General features: G+C 42.6%; 2 protein-coding genes across 2 annotated transcripts in view; both read right to left on the minus strand.

Moving 5' to 3' along the window:
- LOC118360912 (V-set and transmembrane domain-containing protein 2-like protein) overlaps positions 1-22097 on the minus strand; it is a 34071-nt gene extending 11974 nt beyond the window's left edge. Inside the window, exon 1 of the mRNA XM_035740469.2 lies at positions 21555-22097. Within this exon, the coding sequence (XP_035596362.1) occupies positions 21555-21672 (118 nt within the window). The 5' untranslated portion in view covers positions 21673-22097. The remainder of the gene's footprint in view (positions 1-21554) is intronic.
- Positions 22098-24734: 2637 nt separating this feature from the next.
- The window catches only part of LOC118360913 (beta-catenin-like protein 1), a 34512-nt gene continuing 31820 nt past the window's right edge, over positions 24735-27426 (minus strand). The window contains exon 16 of the mRNA XM_052485203.1: positions 24735-25099. Coding sequence (XP_052341163.1) covers positions 25011-25099 — 89 coding nt within the window. The 3' untranslated portion in view covers positions 24735-25010. The remainder of the gene's footprint in view (positions 25100-27426) is intronic.

Below are 27426 nucleotides of genomic sequence, written 5' to 3' on the forward strand. Positions count from 1 at the left end.
GTGCCAAATTAGAAAACAAGTTACCAGTCTATGCTTGAGTCATTTGACCATGTTAAGAAAAAAAGTTAATAAGAATTCAGACAACAACAGTGTGTTCACAGCTTTGCTGTGAACCTATAAATATATGCCATTTAGCACACACTTTTATCCAAAGCGACCTACAGTCATGCGTGCATACATTTTACACATTCGTGGCCCCGGGGATATAAGCCTGCATTAAATGTTTACTCTTGCCCACGTGGATATCAGCTAACCTACTGAATGTCAAAAGAGCGTAGCACATTCTGAAGTAAGAACATCTATTTCCCACTGTAATTCACAGGGAAGTGGAGCTAGATATGGGCCTCCTTCCAGACATCTGCCTGGGTGGGAGGAGAGCAGGGAAGTTGCCTGGGCTGAGCTGGCTCCTCTCCATGTATAACACGGGCTAAAATCCCCCACATGGGTAAACTAGCTTTAGCAGAATGAAGACATCAGTTTTTCTGATCGCAGCACATCTGCCTATTAACTGGGCCCAAATCCTCTTAAACACTCTCTTAAACACATTTTTAATTTGTAGCTAATCCCCTTCATGGTGACGGGGGCTCAGAGGAAGCAACCACACAACCCCACTGGTGTACTGCTGCTCACACTGTTTAAAATCTGTCTAACACTGGTGAAAGTGTCTTTCTTCGGCAGACAACGGAGTCAGCATGGCAAACCATTGTGTTCTAGGAGTAACCTCCAAAAAGTCACAAAAAACTCAGATGGGTAGCACAATATCAAACTCAAGCAATGCATCAAATAGTCCACTTTCCACCGGGAAGTGCTGGAACATAATTGGTGCTTCTTAGAAAACACTACCCTCAAAAATCACATCAACCTTGAGTATTCATGAGAGACAGAACTGAGAGAATGAGAAAGAGAACTGCATTCAATGTGAGACACAGAGAGCAGGAGCTGGCCATGGTGCTGAAAGTCCGGTGCTCCTGCTAGCTTATCGTTAGCTCCCAGGTGGTAGGCCTATTCAATCTCCACTAGGATACCAGAGGACATTGCATAGAGGCAATAAAGAAATTCCATTTCTTCTTCAAATTTCTATCTAACATTCTTTGTAATCCACCGCTCCCAAGTCTTAGTTTAATAGCCTCTCTAAATATCTGGACTGAATGTGCACACCGAGAACACAATGTCTCCCACTCCGGAAAGCTACAAGCCCTCAGTCATATCTCACTTGTAAATTGATCAAACCCCTTTGTATTTTTCATTTGCCAGACACAAAACACACTTTGCATTGATTCAGCATTACATGGTGGGAGGTGGAGGAGCAGCAGCCTAAGGGCTCTATTCAATCAGATTCACTTTAGCCAACATCTGCATAGCGGTTGTTTTAGCGGTGGAACTGTGTTAGAGTCCACAAGCGGCTACTGGTATTATACCTAAAGCGGACATTGCCATTATGAGAAATCCCATGCATTAAGAGTCACATTAAGAGAAATCCCATGCATTAAGAGTCACATTAAGAGAAATCCCATGCATTAAGAGTCACATTAAGAGAAATTCCATGTAGCCTTGCTTACAAGTTAGAACACTGGAATGTGAGATGTAATCTACACTTCAATTAGGCTGATAGAAATCCTCATTATTTAGTTTGATGATTTTCAATTTGAGCGTCATTATTTCTATATAGCCTACACTTTGTCATTGTGAACTTCTAACAGGAGTGTGACAGATGTGGCTTTGTGACAATGATCAAGAGCAGCTGTTCACCGATTTGACAGCTCCAACACAGTTACACCTCAAAAACATTCAGCTATGTGGGTGTCGGCTATGGACGGTTAACATTAGATCTGATTCAATCTAGGCCTAAAGCTTTCTTGTATTCAAAGCATTGATGTAAACGGTCATTAAATGGATAGGCTCTCTGTAGTGGTTGTTGATCACGTTTCTGTATGCATCGGGATGACACATTTGTATGACATGATGCCAAATATGGGTTTATAGGGAAAATGTGTGAATGATTGACAATACAACAGTCTGTGTATATTTATTTGATCAAAGCCTACATGAATGACTACAATGATTTGGATACAATGCTAATTCAAAGATGGCGTGTCTAATAATTAACACCCTATCTGCACATTTTAATTAGAGGCCTCAATGGACTTTAGAAATTAGATCTGAAATGTCTGGAGTAATAGAATAATCAAATCACTTCAATAATTGCTGGAAAAACTGCAACAGAAAGCCAAACGAAGGGGAGCAGGATAAGATGGAGAGGAATCTTTTAGGCTTGAGAAATCCTGGGAGGACTGCTGTCTTCATCTTCCGTTGAAATGTGGAGTTATTATTGTGCGTTGATCAAAGCTAGCTAGAGGTGGCTCATCGTGGTATTGTCTTTAATGCAGAATACCTCAACACTTTCACTTTTTTTGTAAGATATCACTAATGACAGACAAATAGAGATTCACCACTTTCTCACTGCACGTAACCTTTTCTTAAATCTTTGTATTTTCTTTGTGGTATCTTGAGAAAATGGCCTAAAGGAAGGGCGATTGCAGCCCACACTGTACTGTAAGTGGAGAGATGGATATCTATTGATTGGACAGTATGAAAAATGACTGAGCATGGCTAGGATGGGAAATAAACCATTTATATCATCTATTCCCGTGAGATCTAATGAGCGAGGCGAGCTGTGTGGTAACTTTCTTATTAGAATCTACAGCAGCAGCTTATTTGAACTCAGGTGGAGGAATTCTGCTCAAGGCTCCAAATAAGTAATAATTCCAAGTTGCAGTCTGATAGTCACACTGCACAGCACAGACAACATCACGCCATTACACAACCATCATTTGCATTTTCCTATTCTGATCCATATTCTGGGCTGGAAGTTGCTGTACCACAACAACTCATCCAAATTCCACTCTCACCCCCATGAAATTCCATCACAACAGTCTTCCCCTTTCACTCTCTTGCTTTTTAAATATCTCATAAAACTGCAACCACAGTCACTTGGTCCACCTCTGAATATAAATGCTTCTATTCTGTGACATGGTTATGAGTTTGAAAGTTTTGAAATGATCCTTCCCTTGTTTTGGTGGTTAGACAACATTTGGTAGACAACGTTTGCTGGGATGGTGGCCAGATGAGGACTGTGTGTTCGTTGCTGGTTCTCCCCAGTAGCAGAGAGCGAGAGCGGAAGAACTCCCACTGGCTTTAAACAACCGATTATGGAGCAATAATTCTGATGCCAAAACTTCAGCGCTGTCTCTCATTACACCCAGCAGTACCATCCACATCCTTGACTTGGGCTTCTCCTAGATACAGGGCATTCGGAAAGTATTCAGAGCCCTTTACTTTTTTAACATTTTGTTACGTTACAGCCTTAATCTAAAATTGATTAAATTGTCCCCCCCCATCAATCTACACACAGTACCACATAATGACAAAGGAAAACGTGTTTTTTATACATTTTTGCAAATTTATTACAAATACAAAATGAAAATATCACATTAATACAAGTATTCAGACCCTTTACTCAGTACTTTGTTGAAGCACCTTTGGCAGCGACTACAGCCTTGAGTCTTCTTGGGTATGTTGCTACAAGCTTGGCACACCTGTATTTGAGTTTCTCCCATTCTTCACGTACCGCACATACACAGACAGGGGGAGTTATCCATTTTAGAATAAGGCTGTAACGTAACAAAATGTGGAAAAATTCAAGAGGTCTGAAAAGTTTCTGAATGCACTGTATGTACATATAACTAGGAATAAAAGTAACAGATAGTAAACAGTAGCAGCGGCGTATGTGAGGCTGCCAAAAATGTTAGTGCAAAAAAGGGTCAATGCAGGTAGTCCGGGTAGCTATTTGGTTAACTATTTAACTATTTAGGAGTCTTATGGCTTGGGGGTAGAAGCTGTTCAGGGTCTTGTTGGTTCCAGACTTGGTGCTTCAGCACCTCTGCTACCTCACAGCACCTTACTGTGAGGTAGCAGAGAGAACAGTCTATGACTTGGGTGGCTGGATTCATTGACAATTTTTAGGGCCTTCCTCTGACACCGCTTGGTATAGAGGTCCTTGAGAATCTGAGGGCCTATGCCAAATCTTTTCAGTCTTCTCGGGGGAAAAGGACTTGTCTTGCCCTATTCAGGACTGTGTTGGTGTCTTTGGACCATGATAGAGCCTTAGTGTGTGGACATCGAGGAACTTGAAGCTCTCGACCCACTCCACTACAGCCATGTCAATGTCAATGGGGGTGTGCTCGGCCCTCCATTTCCTGTAGTCCACAATCAGCTCCTCTGTCTTGCTGACGTAGAGGGAGAGGTTGTTGTCCTGGCACCACACTGCCAGGTCTCTGACCTCCTCCCTATATGCTGTCTCATTGTCGTCTGTGATCAGGCCTAGCACCATCATGTTGTGGGCAAACTTGATGATGGTGTTGTAGTTGTAAGAGGCCACACAGTCGTGGGTGAACAGGGAGTACAGGATGGGACTAAGCACACACCCCTGAGGGGTCCCCGTGTTGAGGTTCAGAGTGGTGGATGTATTGTTGCCTACCCTCACCACTTGGGGGCGTCCTGTCAGGAAGAGCTTGTACGTGGAGTAAAGGTAATTTAGAGTTTTTTTCCGGCTCTATTTGCACAGAGGACCTGCTGGTAGAAATGAGGTGAAACGGATTTCCGTTCTCCTGCATTAAAATCACAGGCCACTAAGAGTGCCGCCTCTGGATGAGCTTTTCATGTTTGCTTTTGGCCCTATACAGCTCATTGAGTGCGATCTAAAAGTATCGGTTTGCATCGGTTTGTGGTGGTAAAAAGACAGCTATGAAAAATCTAGATGAAAACTCTCTTGGTAAGTAGTAAGAATACTTTGTTAAGCAGTAGAACAAACTCATCGGAGCAGAACCTCGAGACTTCCTTAAAAGCTGCTGTTAACAAAGACACACCCATCCACCTTGAGCATAACCGACGCTGCCGTTCTGTCCTGCCGATGCATATAGAAACCAGTTCCAGTATATGTGTATTATCCATGTCCTTATTCAGAAAAGTTTCCGAGAAACATAGGATATTACCGTTTTTAATTTCGTCACCGGCGTAGCTTCATTAAGGTGCCTGCAAGCCCGCCTCTATATCGCCGTCTCTTTCTCTTCCGAGTCTCGGGGATTAGGGCCTTGTCCGGGGTGAACAGTGCTGTATGTCCTGTGCATTCCACTAGTTGAAGTAGGAATATTCATCCAAATCGAGGTTCGTGATCGCTGTTCTGATGTCCAGAAGCTTTTTTTCGGTCATAGGAAACGATGGCGGAAACATTATGTCCAAAAAAAGTTCGGATTAGCGAAAGAAAACACAAAATAGCAGGAGCCTGCAAACCGTCCGCAATACATTCCAACGCCATTCTGTAACATTGGGCAATGGATTTTGCGTGTAGTAACTCTTTCCAGTGTGCATCAGCAAGAGGCAGTTTTTTTGCAGTATTTTTGTAGCTAACGTGATGATAAATGTAAATATAAATAAACACCCACTGGATTGATGTAAACAATCATGATATCATTCTGCCAGGTAAGCATAGGCTACTTTGTAATTAACATTTAATTGAGAAGGTTTTTGGGAAATTGTTTCCATCTACCAGAAGACTTTTCATTAGTATCATCGCCAACGGCTACACAAAGTGGTAGATGCACATACACAGACAAGGGGAGTTCTCGTTGCCTCTTCAGAAAGTTGCAGGAAATACGAATCACTGATACATTCTGTTCAATATATTTAGTTGATTCCCTACTGTTCAATGTATTTTTAAAATTTTGTTAACTTCCAATTCAATATCTGGATTTCGTCCGCGTTCTTTGTATTGTAGATTTTATAGGGCCTTAAAATATCTGTTGTTTCAGCCATCATCCACAGGGCTGAGGATTGTTGAATGTTGTATCACTAACAGTGACAGGTACATGTAAAACCCCAGCTCTCAGAGCCGTGATGATCCATGCCGGGGGTCTGCCTCTCACACTTAGAGCTTCTGCTACTGTAAGATGAAGTATGATGATATTGTTCCTTACAGCACAGCCTGTCTGGTATCTATAAAGCAATCGAGTGATGTGAGTCATGCCATCATCAGGCCTCTACATAAGATGTCAGTGTTCTACATCACACGGGGGGAGCTCTAATGAACTACACATTTCTACTGATCTGGAGCCAGAAACTCAGGGATTGTAGATGACACTTTGGAAAATAGAATGTAGGTGCGGGGAACTGGAAGCGAGGGTGAATAGAGAGAAGGTGTGTGGGATGACAGAGAGATCACAAAGGGAGCGAGAGACAGAGAGAAACCAGAGAGATCACAAAGGGAGCGAGAGTGAATAGAGAGAAGGTGTGTGGGATGACAGAGAGATCACAAAGGGAGCAAGGTTGAATAGAGAGAAGGTGTGTGGAATGACAGAGAGATCACAAAGGGAGCGAGGGTGAATAGAGAGAAGGTCTGTGGGATGACAGAGAGATCATAAAGGGAGCAAGAGACGGAGAGAAACCAGAGAGATCACAAAGGGAGCGAGGGTGAATAGAGAGAAGGTGTGTGGGATGACAGAGGGATCACAAAGGGAGCGAGAGACGGAGAGAAACACACCAGGGGTGAAGATGGTGTCAGGAGAGAAAGAGAAAAGTGAAAAGAAAAGGGACAGTTAAATGAAAAAAGAGGATCTAGAGATGGTGGAGAACAGTGACATTTAAAAAGACGGCATTGCACTCAGGTACCACATTCAGGGCCCTGGGAATATAAATGAACTTACAAAGAATGCAGGACTCTGTACACACAAACGAGTGCATTTAACTAAACAACACTCATCCAAATGACAGTATCTACACACAAAAATAACTAGGCAGTAAATTCAGCTTTCAACCCTGGATAAAAAAAAGAGCAGGAAAAACCCGTTATGAGAGTGATGTGCTTTGATACTCTCTCCCTCCCTAGATAGCTGGCCTAGCAGATTCATTAACCTCTGGAGTTGCCCCCACAGACCCAGGCAGAGAGAGGCATGTCTCCGAGCTCAGCCTCTGCCTTTGATTTCTCACTAACCACTGGCAGGCCAGTTAGCCAGCTCTATCCACTCCACTAAAATAATTACCTCTTCTAACGATGCTCTCTTAAAATAATGTAAATAGTAGTGTCCATGTTTCAAAGACACCTGTAAGCTTCTTGAAGACACAGTAAACAGACAGCGACTGACTATCCAAAGGTAATTTAATGTATATTCCGCATTCTGAAATGAATTTTTCCTGAATGTCTTTTGCTTTCATTCTTTTCAGCTGAAACGCTATGTAGATATTTCTGTTTGTAATAAATAGCCTACATGTTTAGGCCTAGTCACGTTCCAGTGAAAAGGTATTGTACATCTTTTGGAGAACAGTGGAAACCGGGGTAAGTAAAATCAAAATATGATTACATTTCCAATTAACAAATTTTGACACAAGACAGAGTTTGGATTTACGCAGCTGATTACAAAAAGTCAACAGTTATCGTACATAACCTCGTGAAGCTGGTTTGTCACCTGGAATGCATTTCAATTAACAGGCGTGCCTTGTTAAAAGTTAATTTGTGGAAATTGTGTTTGAGCCAATCAGTTGTGTTGTGACAAGGTAGTATACAGAAGATATCCCCATTTGGTAAAAGTCCATATTATGGCAAGAACAGCTCAAATAAGCAAAGAGAAATAACAGTCCATCATTACTTTAAGACATGAAGGTCAGTCAATATGGAAGATATCAGAGTTACCAGCCTCAGAAACTGGAGCCCAAATAAATGCCTCACAGAGTTCAAGTAACAGGCCCATCTCAACATCAACTGTTCAGAGGAGAATAAGGCCATCGTGGTCAATTTGCTGCAAAGAAACCACTACTAAAGGACACCAATAAGAAGAATAAGAGACTTGCTTGTGCCAAGAAACACGAGCAATGAACATTATTACACAGGTGGAAATCTGTCCTTTGGTCTGGAGTCCAAATTGGATATATTTGGTTCCAACCGCCGTGCCTTTGTGAGACGCGGTGGGTGAACGTATGATCTCCGCATGTGTATTTCCCACCGTAAAGCATGAAGGAGGTGTTATGGTGTGGGGGTGCTTTGCTGGTGACACTGTCTGTGACTTATTTTTGAATTCAATGCACACTTAACCAGCATGGCTACCACCACATCCATACGCCATCCCATCTGGTTTGGGCTTAGTGGGACTATCATTTGTTTTCCAACAGGACAATGATCCAACACACCTCCATTCTGTATAAGGGCTATTTTACCAAGAAAGAGAGTGATGGAGATCTGCATCAGATGACCTGGCCTCCACAATCCCCTGACCTCAACCAAATTGAGATGGTTTGGGATGAGTCGGACCGCAGAGTGAAGGAAAAGCAGCCAGCAAGTGTTCAGCATGTGGGAACTCCATCAAGACAGATGGAAAAGCATTCCAGGTGAAGCTGATTGAGAGAATTCCAAGAGTGTGCAAAGCTGTCTTCAAGGCAAAGGGTGGCTACTTTGAAGAATCTCAAATATAAAATATATTTAGATTTGTTTAACACTTTGACTACTACTACATGATTCCATATGTGTTATTTCATAGTTTTGATGTCTTCACTGAAAATATTAAAAATAAAGAAAAACCTTTTGAATGAGTAGGTGTTCTAAAATGTTTGACCAGTAGTGTAGGCCTATATTACACCACAATGAGAGATTTTATAGACCTTTTTTAAAGCATGGATTTGGGTCACAACCATCTAAATGGTTATAAAACAGTGATTAATGGCCTGGGATGGTTAAATTGATCTAGTAAAAATGCCAATGCTTTATGATCCAGTCATTGATAGTAAAAATAGCTACTTACAACATATCTAACAGTCAAAATAGTGATATTCAGAATGATCACATGATAATTCCGCGAGACTATTCACTTCAGTAATTTACTGTGAGGTGTTCATTGGTTATTGTTGTGCATACAAAGTACTTTTCTTATTACAGCACTTGGGAGAAATTGGTTAAAATACCATCATACCTAAATGGATTAAAAACCAACACTGCTATAATTATCCAATGGGAGAATATGTTAAATACTTTGTCACCGTTTCATGGAATGTCTGAGCTAAAAGGACAAAAAAATACAAAGCATGTTCAACTTGGCTGAACACAAATGAGTGGGATGAATATAGGTGGTATCATTTTTTTCATCACATGACAGACACACACTGAGCCCCATGCTGTGCTGCCTGCATAACAATAAGCAGTATGCTTTGAGACATGTAGGGCTCTGGGGGCTTTTGAGTCCATTGACATATGCAAATCGTGTCTCCCCCATCGTACAGTTCCAACTGTGTTTCGGCCGTCACGGAGGAGAGCAATTAAATAGCCTCCCCACAATAATCAACTAATTCAGAGGCAAATACCTCACCTCAGAGATAGGACAATCAATAATCACAACAGTAGTGCCTAGTAAAGGCATCCAGAAGCTCTATCAAAAAGCACATATAACAATACATCCACACACAACAGCCTACACAGCTAGTTAAAGTTGAGAAATCCACTGACATCTTTTGAAAACTAAAAAGGAAAATGAAAACCAAAATGAGCATGCTCTTTAAATCTCCCCAGCCAGCTAGCGAGCCAGCAGCCAGCCAAGCCAGGTCTCTGGGGCCAGATACAAATGGTGTGATACAGCGCTACGAGAGATATCAGTGTTTGGTATCTAATCTCCTCGCCCTCCTAATGCACCCAGGAGTCTCTCTCTCCAGCAGCTGAGACAGAGAGGGGAGCTGACAGTTCAGAGAGCCAGCCAGGGCCAGGAGAGGAGGAGAGGAGCTGAATGTGTACCTGACAGTGATGCTGAAATTCACTTCCACCTAAATCTGCTTCTCCTCCGTTCCAAAAGGGATTCTCATTGGGCGGCCTGACACCAAAAATAAGAAATAAACTGCCTTCTTCGATAACATGTAGTCAAGGGGATTCAACAAAACAGCTCTCTTTTTCTTCTCCATCCATTTGTGGTGACTTTGATGAATGATGTAGCTCACTGCTTATGTTTAGAGCTCATCTGAAATGAATGGAACCAGACAGGAGCAAGCAGGCGCACTTTAGATACCGAGTCAGAAGTCCTATATAGACAGGAAAGTCTTGTTGGAACATTCCAGATTATCGAATACAATAGCAAACAGTGATTTGCTGTTTCCGAAAGGTAAAAACAAGATAGGGAGAGATTTTTGTTTAAATGTGTACTTTTATTACACATTTTCAACATGATTACAACCATGACTTAAAAGTACATTTAATACCTGGATTTTCTTTTTACATTTCACTGTTATTCTTATACTCAGTCCTAGCATACCATGAGCTCCATCCTTGATGAGCTATTCTATTTAATGACTGCAGAATACCAGCCAATATCCTTCACAAGAACAGAACGCCAGATAAATAAAAAGACACTCATCCTACTTTTTCATTCCATCCATTTAAAATAAAACACTTCTGAGAACTCTGAGACAGAGACTTTCTCTCTGTCCTTGAAAGGCACAGAACACCATCCGGCTTTTCAAGAGTCTCTCTCGATGCCACAACAGTGGTGCCTTTGACAGTGTGGCTGTAGAGAGAGCGCAGCGATGAGTTTGACGTGCCATATTAAAAAGAATAACAGCCATGAAAAGTGTCACATTTGATTGGCCGAAACACATCAACCGTCTGCAGAAAAGTCCCCAGACATCCTGAGAGGGTGAATATGACATCCTGATAATAATTTATCTGCAGCAGGATGTATAATATCTTGTAGCTAAATGTATTTCCCTTCTAAACATTGTCCTCCATTGATGAAAAAGCCTGGCCAGCTAAAGTGATGACAAGTTCAATCACGTCTAACAACTGGGGGGGATAAGCTAGCTTTTAACTGTTCATCACAGCAGTGCACTACACTCCAACAATGCCTCCATGAATCTAAACTTGTGTGTCACTGCACCGAGTAACCCTATGGTCATTATCTTTTAATATCACCAACATCTCACACTTACTCTCCCCTCCCTCCCCCTCTCCAGCTTATTCATTTGAGGAGCTGCCAGGTTGTTTTCCAGTCTGACAGTTCAAGACGAGCGTGAACTTTACCACTGACACAGGACAGCTTTGCACCTGTCACAGCTTGTCTTGCTGAGGGGGAGCAGGTGCCTCTGCTGGTTATGGCAGACACAGAGATGTCTATGGAGTCTACTTTAAAAACCCTAAAAAAACTCTTAGCACATCCCCAAGACCCCACAGCTAGTCAGACGGGGGTTTATGGATCTGACAGATTTGAGATGCATAGGGAAATGTTGATTTGTTTCAGATGATAGATGCTCATCTGTTTTCCTGGTTTAGAATGACAAATACCCCACAAGCATAAAATCCTCCTTAATGTTATGGTATTGTATGAGTGTGTATGATATGATAGCCAGATGGCGATCTAATTACATGTAGCAAAAGCCCTATTTGGTGTAATGAACATATCATTATTGAACGGTCTGTCCTTGGATAAAGCACCCATCTAATAACAAAGTAACTGGGTAGAGACAGCACCCATCTAATAACAAAGTAACTGGGTAGAGACAGCACCCATCTAATAACAAAGTAACTGGGTAGAGACAGCACCCATCTAATAACAAAGTAACTGGGTAGAGACAGCACCCATCTAATAACAAAGTAACTGGGTAGAGACAGCACCCATCTAATAACAAAGTAACTGGGTAGAGACAGCACCCATCTAATAACAAAGTAACTGGGTAGAGACAGCACCCATCTAATAACAAAGTAACTGGGTAGAGACAGCACCCATCTAATAACAAAGTAACTGGGTAGAGACAGCACCCATCTAATAACAAAGTAACTGGGTAGAGACAGCACCCATCTAATAACAAAGTAACTGGGTAGAGACAGCACCCATCTAATAACAAAGTAACTGGGTAGAGACAGCACCCATCTAATAACAAAGTAACTGGGTAGAGACAGCACCCATCTAATAACAAAGTAACTGGGTAGAGACAGCACCCATCTAATAACAAAGTAACTGGGTAGAGACAGCACCCATCTAATAACAAAGTAACTGGGTAGAGACAGCACCCATCTAATAACAAAGTAACTGGGTAGAGACAGCACCCATCTAATAACAAAGTAACTGGGTAGAGACAGCAGCACCCGAAGGGCTGAAGGAGGTGTGTACAGTCAAGCAATACAAAACCACAAAAAAAATGTCATTTACTATTCTACATTACTGATAGGTGCAAGCCATCCAGCCCAGCAGCCTTTTGAAATACCAAGTAGCCCCTCAAAGGTTTCTGACAGCAATTAGAGGGACTGGTGAAAGACAGACACACTGAATATGAAAGACAGGAGCTCTGAATCGCTGACAGACAGCAGAAATAACACTACTGGTTGGTATTCAAATGATGCTGTGAATAACATGCGACATGCGTGCAGATATCAATTCCCTGTATTAATGCTTGGTCGTCAAATAGCCTGTCCTACTAAACTGCTCACAGTTATTCCAACGTTTCTACACATTTATCTGCTCTTGTTGTGTAAAATGCAGCCTTGTATATCATTAAAACTATGAAAATATCATAACACCATGAGACACATTGTAAATACACAGAGAAACAGAAACAGAGTGAGTCTCCTGTGTATTCCCATCTCCCCCTCTGGGTTTGTCAGTCCACTCCCAGAATGAGATGATTGAACAGCATTGCTGGGTCTCCATTCACCCACTGTGCGTGAACTAGCCGCTCCACAGCAGCATAATTAGGGCTGGTCACTTCACAGAAATAGAGACATTATAATGGATGTCCCTGTCTCAACATGGCCCCAGGCGGGCCTTCTAATTGAGCCAGGCCTCTGATATGATGTATGGGAACACGGTCAATGGTTAACGTTGTATTTCCACCATGATAACATTGTTTTTTTTAACACTGTGTAGGCTACCAGACTGAATAATACTGGAAGCTAGCCTACATACTTTCAATAGCTACATACTGTAAGCAAAGCAGTTACATGAATATGGATCTATATTGTTTGTACTGATGTGACCCAAATCCATCTCAATGTGTTTTTCTTCAAACCCTTGAATGTTGTCTAATGCTGATAATGGGAGTAATAATTTGTTGGTGCCTATCAACCATGTGATACTGATGTCAAAACCTATGAATCATCAAGAGTGGGCAAAGTTTCCATGATGGTGAAGTGTCCAACTCAATGCATGTGACTGTTATTTATCCCGGGTGGTGCAGTGGTCTAGGGCACTGCATCACAGTGCAAGCTGTGCCACCAGAGACTCTAGGTTCACACCCAGGCTCTGTCGTCCGTGGGGCGATGCACAATTGGCCTAGTGTCGTCCGGGTTAGGGAGGGTTTGACCGGTAGGGATATCCTTGTCTCATTGCGCACCAGCGACTCCTGTGGCGGGTCGGGCGCAGTGCACGCTAACAAAGGTTGCACGGTGTTTCTTGTTGTGGCTTGTTTGGGTTGTGTTTTGGAGGACCTTCGTCTCTCCCGAGCCCGTACGGGAGTTGTAGCGATGAGACAAGATAGTAACTACTTACAATTGGATACCACGAAATTGGGGAGAAAAAGGGGGTAAAATGTAAAAATAATAATAATGTTGAACTTGGGTCAAACGTTTCGGGCAGCCTTCCAAAAGCTTCCCACAATAAGTTGGGTGAATTTTGTCCCATTCCTCCTGACAGAGCTGGTGTAACTGAGTCAGGTTTGTTGGTCTCCTTGCTCGCCCACAAATTTTTATATAGGGTTGAGGTCAGGGCTTTGTGATGGCCACTCCAATACCTTGACTTTGTTGTCCTTAAGCCATTTTGTCACAACTTTGGAAGTATGCTTGGGGTCATTGTCCATTTGGAAGACCCATTTGCGACCAAGCTTTAACTTCCTGACTGATGTCTTCAGATGTTGCTTCAATATATCCACATAATTTTCCTCCTCATGATGCCATCTCTTTTGTGAAGTGCACCAGTCACTCCTGCAGCAAAGCACCCCCACAACATGATGCTGCCACCCCCGTGCTTCACGGTTGGGATGGTGTTCTTCTGCTTGCAAGCCTCCCCCTTTTCCTCCAAACATAAGGATGGTCATTATGGCCAAACAGTTCTATTTTTGTTTCATCAGACCAGAGGACATTTCTCCCAAATGTAATATTTTGTCCCCACGTGTAATTTTTTTATGGCGGTTTTAGAACAGTGGCTTCTTCCTTGCTGAGCAGCCTTTCAGGTTATGTCGATAAAAGGACTCGTTTACCTGTGGATATAGACACTTCTGTACCTGTTTCCTCCAGCATCTTCACAAGGTCCTTTGCTGTTGTTCTGGGATTGATTTGCACCTTTCGCACCAAAGTACATTCATCTCTATGAGACAGAACGTGTCTCCTTCCTGAGCGGTATGACGGCTGCATGGTCCCATGGTGTTTATACTCGCGTACTATTGTTTGTACAGATGAACGCGGTACCTTCAGGCATTTGGAAATTGCTCTCAAGGATGAAGCAGACTTGTGGAGGTATACAATTTTCATCTGAGGTCTTGGCTGATTTGTTTTGATTTGATTTTCCCATGATGTCAATCAAAGAGGCACTGAGTTTGAAGGTAGGCCTTGAAATACATCCACAGGTACATCTCCAATTGACTCAAATTATGTAAATTAGCCTATCAGAAGCTTCTAAAGCCATGACATAATTTTCTGGAATTTTCCAAACTACTTAAAGCACAGTCAATTTAGTGTATATAAACTTCTGACCCACTGGAATTGTGATACAGTGAATTATAAGTGAAATAACCTGTCTGTAAACAATTGTTGGAAAAATGACTTGTGTCATGCACAAAGTAGATGTCCTAACCAACTTGCCAAAAGTATAGTTTGTTACGAAGAAATTTGTGGAGTGTTAACTAAAATTAACTCAAGCTGCTGTCTTCATCGGTTTGTTTTGGGACACCCATAGGGGTAAGCAAGCTATTTGGAGAAGCAAATATCAGCTGGACTCCACTAAAGCAAATCAACACGACTCCACTCCTCATGCTGACAGCCAACAGATGAGCCCAGCCAAGCCCTCCCCAGGAGGTCTGCAATGGCCACCACAGCAGTCATGTGTTTAATGTGAGACAAGATTGCTCACTCTTCCAACCAGAGCCCAGAAAGTTCCCTCCATCCACTCATCTTAATATAAAGATTGGAGGAAATATGGTTCAGGGAGAGCCAGAAAATCGGTGACTCCCAGAGACACTGGCATGAAAGGGACATAAGAGACTCTCTGACTCCGTATCGCCTGTTGAAAGGCAAATAGTTTCTTCTCCAAGGTGCTCTGGGAATATGTTTGACCAGAGACATAAGGACATGAAAGGGAAATAGTTCCTTCTCCAAGGTGCTCTGGGAATATGTTTGACCAGAGACATAGGACATGAAAGGGAAATAGTTTCTTCTCCAAGGTGCTCTGGGAATATGTTTGACCAGAGACATAGGACATGAAAGGGAAATAGTTTCTTCTCCAAGGTGCTCTGGGAATATGTTTGACCAGAGACCATGAAAGGGAAATAGTTTATTCTCCAAGGTGCTCTGGGAATATGTTTGACCAGAGACATAGGACATGAAAGGGAAATAGTTTCTTCTCCAAGGTGCTCTTCATGAAAGGGAAATAGTTTATTCTCCAAGGTGCTCTGGGAATATGTTTGACCAGAGACATAGGACATGAAAGGGACATAGTTTCTTCTCCAAGGTGCTCTGGGAATATGTTTGACCAGAGACATAGGACATGAAAGGGAAATAGTTTCTTCTCCAAGGTGCTCTGGGAATATGTTTGACCAGAGACATAAGGACATGAAAGGGAAATAGTTTCTTCTCCAAGGTGCTCTGGGAATATGTTTGACCAGAGACATAGGACATGAAAGGAAATAGTTTCTTCTCCAAGGTGCTCTGGGAATATGTTTGACCAGAGACATAAGGACATGAAAGGGAAATAGTTTCTTCTCCAAGGTGCTCTGGGAATATGTTTGACCAGAGACATAGGACATGAAAGGAAATAGTTTCTTCTCCAAGGTGCTCTGGGAATATGTTTGACCAGAGACATAAGGACATGAAAGGGAAATAGTTCCTTCTCCAAGGTGCTCTGGGAATATGTTTGACCAGAGACATAAGGACATGAAAGGGAAATAGTTTCTTCTCCAAGGTGCTCTGGGAATATGTTTGACCAGAGACATAGGACATGAAAGGGAAATAGTTTCTTCTCCAAGGTGCTCTGGGAATATGTTTGACCAGAGACATAGGACATGAAAGGGAAATAGTTTCTTCTCCAAGGTGCTCTGGGAATATGTTTGACCAGAGACATAGGACATGAAAGGGAAATAGTTTCTTCTCCAAGGTGCTCTGGGAATATGTTTGACCAGAGACATAGGACATGAAAGGGAAATAGTTTCTTCTCCAAGGTGCTCTGGGAATATGTTTGACCAGAGACATAAGGACATGAAAGGGAAATAGTTTCTTCTCCAAGGTGCTCTGGGAATATGTTTGACCAGAGACATAGGACATGAAAGGGAAATAGTTTCTTCTCCAAGGTGCTCTGGGAATATGTTTGACCAGAGACATAAGGACATGAAAGGGAAATAGTTTCTTCTCAAGGTGCTCTGGGAATATGTTTGACCAGAGACATAGGACATGAAAGGGAAATAGTTTCTTCTCCAAGGTGCTCTGGGAATATGTTTGACCAGAGACATAAGGACATGAAAGGGAAATAGTTTCTTCTCCAAGGTGCTCTGGGAATATGTTTGACCAGAGACATAAGGACATGAAAGGGAAATAGTTTCTTCTCCAAGGTGCTCTGGGAATATGTTTGACCAGAGACATAGGACATGAAAGGGAAATAGTTTCTTCTCCAAGGTGCTCTGGGAATATGTTTGACCAGAGACATAGGACATGAAAGGGACATAGTTTCTTCTCCAAGGTGCTCTGGGAATATGTTTGACCAGAGACATAAGGACATGAAAGGGAAATAGTTTCTTCTCCAAGGTGCTCTGGGAATATGTTTGACCAGAGACATAGGACATGAAAGGGAAATAGTTTCTTCTCCAAGGTGCTCTGGGAATATGTTTGACCAGAGACATAGGACATGAAAGGGACATAGTTTCTTCTCCAAGGTGCTCTGGGAATATGTTTGACCAGAGACATAGGACATGAAAGGAAATAGTTTCTTCTCCAAGGTGCTCTGGGAATATGTTTGACCAGAGACATAAGGACATGAAAGGGAAATAGTTCCTTCTCCAAGGTGCTCTGGGAATATGTTTGACCAGAGACATAAGGACATGAAAGGGAAATAGTTTCTTCTCCAAGGTGCTCTGGGAATATGTTTGACCAGAGACATAGGACATGAAAGGGAAATAGTTTCTTCTCCAAGGTGCTCTGGGAATATGTTTGACCAGAGACATAGGACATGAAAGGGAAATAGTTTCTTCTCCAAGGTGCTCTGGGAATATGTTTGACCAGAGACATAGGACATGAAAGGGAAATAGTTTCTTCTCCAAGGTGCTCTGGGAATATGTTTGACCAGAGACATAGGACATGAAAGGGACATAGTTTCTTCTCCAAGGTGCTCTGGGAATATGTTTGACCAGAGACATAAGGACATGAAAGGGAAATAGTTTCTTCTCCAAGGTGCTCTGGGAATATGTTTGACCAGAGACATAGGACATGAAAGGGAAATAGTTCAATGGTTGGCTTCATATAAGGCCCTCAAAATACACACAAAACACAGTTTTTTTTTTGTGTAATTACTTTACATCTAAACGTCTAATATATATCCTCCCACTCAAATAACAGAGTGAATAGGAGGTGTGTCATTCGGAGCAGCTTATACAGCCTGGTCTCAGGGTAACCTGGTCAGGCTGTGGCCTCAGTCCCCTTCCCAGCAGAGGGACATCTGTCCCAGAAGGATTCCTCCTGGCTGGGCCTGGCAGGAAGAGGAGAAGTGTTGATACCTGCTCAGCCCAGCCAGGGCCCCACCGCTGAGAGCAGGTTAGAGACCAGCCTGTCAGCCTATCCTTCTCAGCGTGAGCCTGGCTAATGAATAGTCAACACAAACTGCTGAGGCTAAAGCAGAAGTTAGTTGAGGGCTCGAGCAAAGAGAGGACATAGACGTTTGGTGGCTGTTTGTTAGTTTTATAGCAGCCCTAACTATTGTTGAAGAGGAAATTCCATTTATTCAATGGCCTATTGGGTTGAAATAATGTTACTGTTACAGTGGGGCGAAAAAGTATTTAGTCAGCCACCAATTGTGCAAGTTCTCCCACTTAAAAATATTAGAGAGGCCTGTAATTTTCATCATAGGTACACTTCAACTAAAAAAAATCCAGAAAATCACATTGTAGGATTTTTTATGAATTTATGTGCAAATTATGGTGGAAAATAAGTATTTGGTCACCTACAAACAAGCAAGATTTCTGGCTCTCACAGACCTGTAACTTCTTCTTTAAGAGGCTCCTCTGTCCTCCTCGTTACCTGTATTAATGGCACCTGTTTGAACTTGTTATCAGTATAAAAGACACCTGTCCACAACCTCAAACAGTCACACTCCAAACTCCACTATGGCCAAGACCAAAGAGCTGTCAAAGGACACCAGAAACAAAATTGTAGACCTGCACCAGGCTGGGAAGACTGAATCTGCAATAGGTAAGCAGCTTGGTTTGAAGAAATCAACTGTGGGAGCAATTATTAGGAAATGGAAGACATACAAGACCACTGATAATCTCCCTCGATCTGGGGCTCCACGCAAGATCTCACCCCGTGGGGTCAAAATGATCACAAGAACGGTGAACAAAAATCCCAGAACGACACAGGGTGAATGACCTGCAGAGAGCTGGGACCAAAGTAACAAATCCTACCATCAGTAACACACTACGCCGCCAGGGACTCAAATCCTGCAGTGCCAGACGTGTCCCCCTGCTTAAGCCAGTACATGTCCAGGCCCGTCTGAAGTTTGCTAGAGAGCATTTGGATGATCCAGAAGAAGATTGGGGGTGGAAACATCATGCTTTGGGGCTGTTTTTCTGCAAAGGGACCAGGGCGACTGATCCGTGTAAAGGAAAGAATGAATGGGGCCATGTATCGTGAGATTTTGAGTGAAAACCTCCTTCCATCAGCAAGGGCATTGAAGATGAAACGTGGCTGGGTCTTTCAGCATGACAATGATCCCAAACACACCGCCCGGGCAACGAAGGAGTGGCTTCGTAAGAAGCATTTCAAGGTCCTGGAGTGGCCTAGCCAGTCTCCAGATCTCAACCCCATAGAAAATCTTTGGAGGGAGTCGAAAGTCCATGTTGCCCAGCAACAGCCCCAAAACATCACTGCTCTAGAGCAGATCTGCATGGAGGAATGGGCCAAAATACCAGCAACAGTGTGTGTGAACCTTGTGAAGACTTACAGAAAACGTTTGACCTCTGTCATTGCCAACAAAGGGTATATAACAAAGTATTGAGAGAAACTTTTGTTATTGACCAAATACTTATTTTCCACCATAATTTGCAAATAAATTCATTAAAAATCCTACAATGTGATTTTCTGGATTTTTTTCCCCCTCATTTTGTCTGTCATAGTTGATGTGTACCTATGATGAAAATTACAGGCCTCTCATCTTTTTAAGTTGGAGAACTTGCACAATTGGTGGCTGACTAAATACTTTTTTGCCCCACTGTATATTCATGATCTGTACACACTGTTGGCTCTCAGTATCTCAGTCTCTACGTGGTTGTTTTCTTTCCTCTTTAGCACTTCATTGATTAATGTCATTGATTTACAAGATAAAACCCCCTCTGGATATTCCTGGCCTAAATGAGGATTTAATTGAAAAGTAACAACCAAAACAGTTGTTGATGCAGACGGCATAATTCAGAAAATCTGTAGTGAATTACAAATATTTTTACATTCACTATGTGATTTTCAGCTTCGGGAAATGCTAACCGACTCTCTGTCAACAGCAGGGGCACTATAATACTTAACCCACCTTGGAGCCCTCCAGGTCTAGTGTGCCCCACCCCTGCTTCATGCTAAGTCCCTGTCACATTTAGGTAAGAGGCAGTGGGAGAGTCATGCACCTGTAGAGTTGTTTGTCAGCCTGGTTTGTCTGGGTCCAGTCTACTGGCCAGAGGTTGACCCACACACCCTGGAGGAGCAGGTCACACCCTGATGAGGTCTCAACTTTTTTTCTACACATTCATTTTTGGACACCAAGATGCTTCCCGTTTTTAAACTGGTTTACCCAATGATGAGTTTTACCAGGGCAACATATTCCATGGTGGAATAACATCGGGCAGTTTTCCTCCCTCTGCTTTTCCTTGGATTAAAAGTTAATGAGTCAGAGGGATCTCACTTCTGTCACTGATCACACAACCCAATCAGAGAAATGATACCATGCATGTTATCATACTGGTATCTGCTAGTAATACCAGTGGGCACAATGGTGATGGTAGAAGAAGATTTGGCAGAAGTAAGCCTCTGATATTCATTTTGTTATAGGGGATCATCAGTATCTTGCTCAAGGGCATGGAGGCACTTAGCCCCACACGCAATCTTCTCTTCTCGACAGTCCATTTTTCTACCCATGCCAAACGTCTGCACACACATCTGCTGAGCTGACAGCCAAACAGTTGGGATCCCAAACACAAGATGATGAAGCCAGACAATACACATTTTGCTGAATGATGCAATTGTAAAATAGACAAGAGGAAGCCAGATACAGTGTTGGTGCAACATCAGAGTACGAGTCTCCAGCACAGATATTTTGGCCCTCCAGCTAAGTAAGTCTTTTGACTTATTTGCATTGTTGCGGGGGAACGAACGAAGGGGCCTCCTTCACCAAACTAAAGTTGGCACTATGCATTCGGGCAGGTAGCGTTCTCCTGGCATCCACCAAACCCAGATTCTGTCAGACTGCCAGATGGCAAAGCGTGATTCATCACTCCAGAGAAAGTGTTTCCACTGCGCCAGAGTCCAAAGGCGGCAAGCTTTACACCACTCCAGCCGACACTTGGCATTTCACATGGTGACCTTAGGCTTGGGTGCGGCTGTTTGTCTATGGAGATTGCATGGCTGTGCTCGATTTTATGCACGTCAGCAATGGGTGTGGCTGAAATAGCCGAATCCACTAATTTGGCGTGGCCACATACTTTTGTAGATACAGTGTATTTCTGCTTCCACTCTTGTACTGCCATGAGCATTGTCAGTGTACTAAATATGAACTATTATTTGACAGAAAACGGTAGGCTATGTAGATTTGACCATAACAAAATGTAGTTCAATAACTGTGCATATATAGAACATGAATTAACCCAATGCGCTTAACTGATATTAATGTACAAAATACATAGCTCATCCTCCTACCTCAGGTGTTCCCTTATAAAGAAAAACACCTTCGCATCACTTGCCTTCACTCTGAACACACTCACTCCCTCTATACCAGCAGCATCTTCCTAGTGTTTACGGTTTCCTTTCTGAATTTTGCTCACTCATATCATTACAATTTAACCAAATGAAACATTAGAGCGCAGAAACATACCGTTCCCGGAGATGTGGTTCACTAACTCTGCGTGTCCACCTTGCCTTGTGGAGGCAGTAAGTTGGATGTAGAGTCCCATGTAATGTAAAGTCCCTACTATCACCCCAAAGGCACCCATCTCTTTTGTTTGAGATTCCAGTATTCTTTGCCACTCTCTCACATTAGGTGTAGTAAGTTTACAAAATAAAATCCAGTTAACGTGTTGTAACGGTTTGAGACTAAAGCACAGGTCGCTGATTAGAAGCGGTGTGATGGTGCAGCCGCCCGCTAGTTCAAGTCGCTGATAATGTCTCTTCAGCTTGATCGGCTTTGGATGCGACTGAGGGAGATTTTCCTTCACACAAAAAGGGGAGTGCCTCGGCTTGCAATGGGGAATATCAATTAGACGGAATGATCTGAGCGAGTGATTTATTGAATACACTTTTACAAGACTGTAATTCTTAGAGCTGTAGAACCATCCGTCATTGACAAACTATCCGTCTGAACTGCATAAGCATAAAGACACACGATGCAAAGCGAAAAAAACAATTATGACAACAAACGACGCAACAAAAGTACTTGGTCAATTAAGCCTGTTGGATATCAACAGGTGGACGATTAATTAATGTCTTTGCCTTCATCAGCGACGTGTTGCTAATCTCAATTCGAAGGCAAAGTTTTAATGCGATTCAAAAATATATAATGTTTTGACTGGTGTATTTAGGTTTTGAAGGTCTGACTGCATGCTGTGTGGTATTGCGCTCATATGATCCCCCTAAAGCGAGTGACAGAAACATCATATCACTGCTTTGCTATCATGAAACATTCCATGCGCCGCAAAACTCAAGCAATGTTAATGTCAATGTTAATGTAGGCAGCTCCGCATGACAGTTCATATGGAATTTGACAAAGAGGTATACTGAGGGCAATTTATAGTTTTGGGAGGAAATCTTTTCCTGATCGTCAAGCCTAACATAGGCTATTGTCTCCGGTTTGGTCGTAAAAGCACACAAAGGCATCAATGCCATTTCAGCACCATGGACAGCACCAAATGAACAGGATGAGCCATGTACCCCGAAAGCAGCTGCACACAGCATATAGTGAACAGACTATGGGATAGCATAGCACCATTGGGTATGGAATTGCTTCAATTATCTTCTCCATAGAAATATAATAAGTAACACACTATGTAAATATTCTGTTGCAGCCAGGAACATTGAACAATGTATTCCTTCTCATTAACTTTGTCTTATCATGTTCAGAGATAGTGTTATTTATTTTGTTTTAATAGCCATTCAAGGCAAACGGTCTAGAACAAGAATCTGTAAACCAGGATTGAAGAACACTGCTACAGAATTGAACTAAATATCATGTGCTTAATAATGGTAATTCAGTGTCCATTCCATGCTCCTTTACCATGAAATCTGTAATGATTTAAGGGTCTTACATGGAATCTTCCACCAGAACCCAATATATTAAATAACATTCAAGATACAGTTTGTCTTCCCACCATGTACACTAAGGAAGCAGGGACAAAAATCCCAGCACAGTTCTATTCAATCACTTGTAAAACACAATTATTCTACCTCCTCTCAGCTGTGAAAATGCTGTACAGCAACTGTTAACACAGAGGCGTCATAATCACTGATAAGAGATACATAGGGTGTGTTCCTGAGAATACAATATGCAAATGACCATTCTCTAGTTATAAGCAATATTAGAGCGTAGGTTGCAGAGCAGCTGTTACGCTGTTGGAGAATGGCCTCCTATGTCTCCTCCCCGTCGTGACGCCGCCACAGCAACCCGAGACATGAGTGATTGGCATGGCAAGATTGCTCCCACATGCTCTTGACAAGCATCACTATGGTGATGTCCTTGAGTCTCTGCATGAGCCTGGGCCGGTGGCTCGCTCTCATTTGCATGTTAAGTTCGATACTGTGGCAAAGAGAGCATCAATAAAAATGCACTCCCTCATGACACCCCTGATCACATATGGCCTCTAACGCATCACACACACAAACAGGATTTATTAAAACTACTTTAAGATTCTAGTTACCAGGGAGACGGCAGTAATTGAGTGTGAAAAGTGTTGGGATATCTTGGAAATCCATGACCTATTGCACCAGCAGAGCATTAGACTGAACAGCTGTGAGCAATATGAAGCATTCCATTTCTAAAACTGAATTTTTTATGTAAACATCTATGCTGAGGAAAGTGGCATTAGGGGAGCATGGGGCATAAGCACTGAAGAGTAAACAAAGACATGGGACAGAAAGCTGTGCTATTGAAGAATAAGCATAATCATTTTCTGCATCACATTAGCCAGGAGGGAGATGTTTTGTATGAAAAGGCTCTGCAGGCCTTGAATTTGAGAGGAGAGAGAATGGTCTGTGCCCAATGTAGCTGTGTGTGCTATTCTGCTTCCTTCAATAACGGCAGAATTGCATGAAATCCCTCGTTACTCTCAAGGACAGTGCAGACAAGGTAGTGTGGGTTGACAAGGATTTTCACACATTTGCACATGATCAAACCACAGAGCCCACATATAGGAATGTTTTCCAAGCACATTTCATTTCTATTTCAAAGCAAAAATGTTACTTTTCTTTTATTAAGATGTGCGAACATAGCCAACCCGGCCTATTCCACTGGGATTCACTGGGAAATAATATGAAAATACATGGTGCAGTATGATACCGGGGCATTTATGCCGTCATGGGAATCCCAGGCATCAGACCACATTACCACTCTATGTGCAGGATATGTCCCCCCTGTGACTTCACAAACCAACTGCGGCAGTCCTTCTATGTAGAAGAGGCATATATTCAGACATCATTCTCCCTTGAAGTGGAGATACAGCAAATGCCATGTTTAAAAACATTACATGTGTATACTTGAAATAATAATACCATTCTAGTCTTACCAGTTGTTGGCAAAAGGCCTGAGAGTGGATGGCTAGACATCTTTTCAGGTTGTACATCATCATGCCCCTGGCCTACACTGGTCTTTCCTCAACCTCGCTTACTGCAAATACAACCCTGCCAACAGTAACAAAAGTTGGAATGCCATGTAATTCATCTGCACAAAAAACTATGTAACAGAAATCTTTCTACCTTATAACTTAAGTATTTTTCTCAAAATAATAACTGAAATGAGGTGTAAATGAGGGTTTTGTTTTCACACAAAAAAAACATCTTATCCAGATAGGATTTTATTACCAAATGTTTATTATAAAACACACAACTCAAAACACCACAAACATGTGCCTCTGAAATAGTTGCAGCTTAAGACTGCGTATCTTCGTTAATATATTTTGAGTCACTATGGTCCATCACATGTTCCAGCCCAGAGAGAGCAATCAATACACCTTCTCTGCACTTGCTGGGCCCTGGTATCTTCTGTCAGAGTGTGTGGAGACCCCCCGTCCATGTCGAAGCTCTGACCGCTGGTCAGGTCACTCCCCCCAGTGGTTGGTTAGGGTTAGAAGTTCTCCAGCAGGTCCATGATCCTCTTCTGCTCGCTCTCTTTGAACTCCTCACTCTTCCCATCACCAATGTTTTCAGCATACTCTGAAAAAGACACACCCCCAAGTTAAGTTTGGCTGACTATGAACTCTTCATGCAGTCTTCTTTTAATCAAACCTCTCCATGGGCATGGATCCTGTAATCCACACACATCAAGGGAACTCAACCCTAGGAGGATGTTCCTGAATTACAATGACAACTCCCACTCTTTTCCTATCTCTCACATCCAACCCCAGCATTTGTGTGTGAACACAGAGCACACACCCAGTTCTCCATACGTGAGTAAAATAACCCAGGGTTTTGTACCAAGACCAGACTACAAAAAGGAGAGATTTGGAAAAGGCTGCAGTCTAGAAACCTAGAAAAATAATTGGTGGTATACCTTGTTTAAAAAAAAACCTGAAACTGTATCTCCAACCCGATGTTCTAGCCTGTCAATCCAGTGTTATCAGTGCAGTATACTGAATGTTTATTGCTACATCCCCTGACTTACACCTCGTCTCTCAGGGGTACATAACTTCAGCCTTTATCCCCTGACTTACACCTCGTCTCTCAGGGGTACATAACTTCAGCCTTTATCCCCTGACTTACACCTCGTCTCTCAGGGGTACATAACTTCAGCCTTTATCCCCTGACTTACACCTCGTCTCTCAGGGGTACATAACTTCAGCCTTTATCCCCTGACTTACACCTCGTCTCTCAGGGGTACATAACTTCAGCCTTTATCCCCTGACTTACACCTCGTCTCTCAGGGGTACATAACTTCAGCCTTTATCCCTGACTTACACCTCGTCTCTCAGGGGTACATAACTTCAGCCTTTATCCCCTGACTTACACCTCGTCTCTCAGGGGTACATAACTTCAGCCTTTATCCCCTGACTTACACCTCGTCTCTCAGGGGTACATAACTTCAGCCTTTATCCCCTGACTTACACCTCGTCTCTCAGGGGTACATACCTTCAGCCTATGTTCCCTGCCAACTCACACTACACTAGACACTTCTCTGACTGAGGCAAACTCGCTGTGGAAATCCTGTCACACAGGCGTAGCCTCAAAGCAGCAGTCTATTTGTGAGTAATGTGAAGGAGAGTTTGCAGAGGCCAAGAGTAGGTAGCTCCCACTTGCAGGATTACCAGTTAAGCCTTGGGACCTTGAGAAAACGTTATTTTAAAATGCCAGAAAATAAATAATACATTTGTTTTCCTGACAATGGCCTGGGGCAAGAGGAAAAACATGCCTCCAATAAAATTCTAGGGTGAATCACAAAAAGCCTGCACACAGAGAAGACTAATCTCCTCATGAATTTCACTGTCCACAGCCACGACCATGAGCAGAAATTCAACACTAGACACAGTGGTATCAAGCAGTAACAAAAAAAAGGATTCCAAATTGTTTCTTGAAGCCCAACAGTCTACATCGTACCTTGCTCATTCAGTCTAAATGTGTGTGAGCTAGCAGGGTTCCTTAAGTCACCCACACAATCCCAACATCCCCTGGAATTAGCTTCAAGAAGACAGACTCACTATCTAGAACCACTGGCTGGCATTCTGAGGCACTCCTCCTGTCATCGCGGCAACTAGGCTGAGGGGAATATGGCATGACAAACGCTGCCACCATTTGCCGGGTCACCAACTAGGGCTTATTGCTCGGTCACAAATGTCAAACTTAATGTCTCACTGTTGACAAGTAGGTTAGTCATCCAAGGATATCTTGCAGAATGGAGAAACCTTTGAAAATGAATGACTCCTGACACTTTCAACTGTCACCTCTGATGTGTCACTGATGAGGTTACAAACTGAAGATAACAGGGAGTGCAGACTGCTGCAGTTCTTGTCAAGACACTGAAGAACTGCAATGCTACATTTCCACCAAGAACAACACGTTTAAATCTGTAGTTAGTAGTCTGGAAGACAGAGGACATGACAGTCACATACAACATGACCATGGGATCATTATGATTCTGGATGGCACCGTCCACCACACAGACTTCACAGGTTGGACCCTTTTACTGAGCTTGCTGTCGATCTGAGCTACATTCTTAATTCCCCAACACAGTTTCATTGATACCTTGCTTTCACAGAACCTCCCAGACTGAGCTGAGGGCCAAAAAGCCCCATCCGGTGGGAGCGAGTTAGACAATAAGGTAATTTGACCCGGCATGGACACTGGGGCTGCTGGACAATAGAGGCCTGGACATACAGTGCCATCGGAAAGTATTCATAGACTTTTCCCCCCTCAAAATTACGTTACAGCCTTAATCTAAAATGTACATTTTTTTTATCTTCAGAAATCTATACACAATACTCCACAATGAGAAAGCAAACAGGTTTTTAGATTATTATTATTATTTGTTAAAAATGTATCCAAAATAA

The sequence above is a fragment of the Oncorhynchus keta genome, chromosome 28 (genome assembly GCF_023373465.1).
Source record: "Oncorhynchus keta strain PuntledgeMale-10-30-2019 chromosome 28, Oket_V2, whole genome shotgun sequence".
NCBI lineage: Eukaryota > Metazoa > Chordata > Actinopteri > Salmoniformes > Salmonidae > Oncorhynchus > Oncorhynchus keta.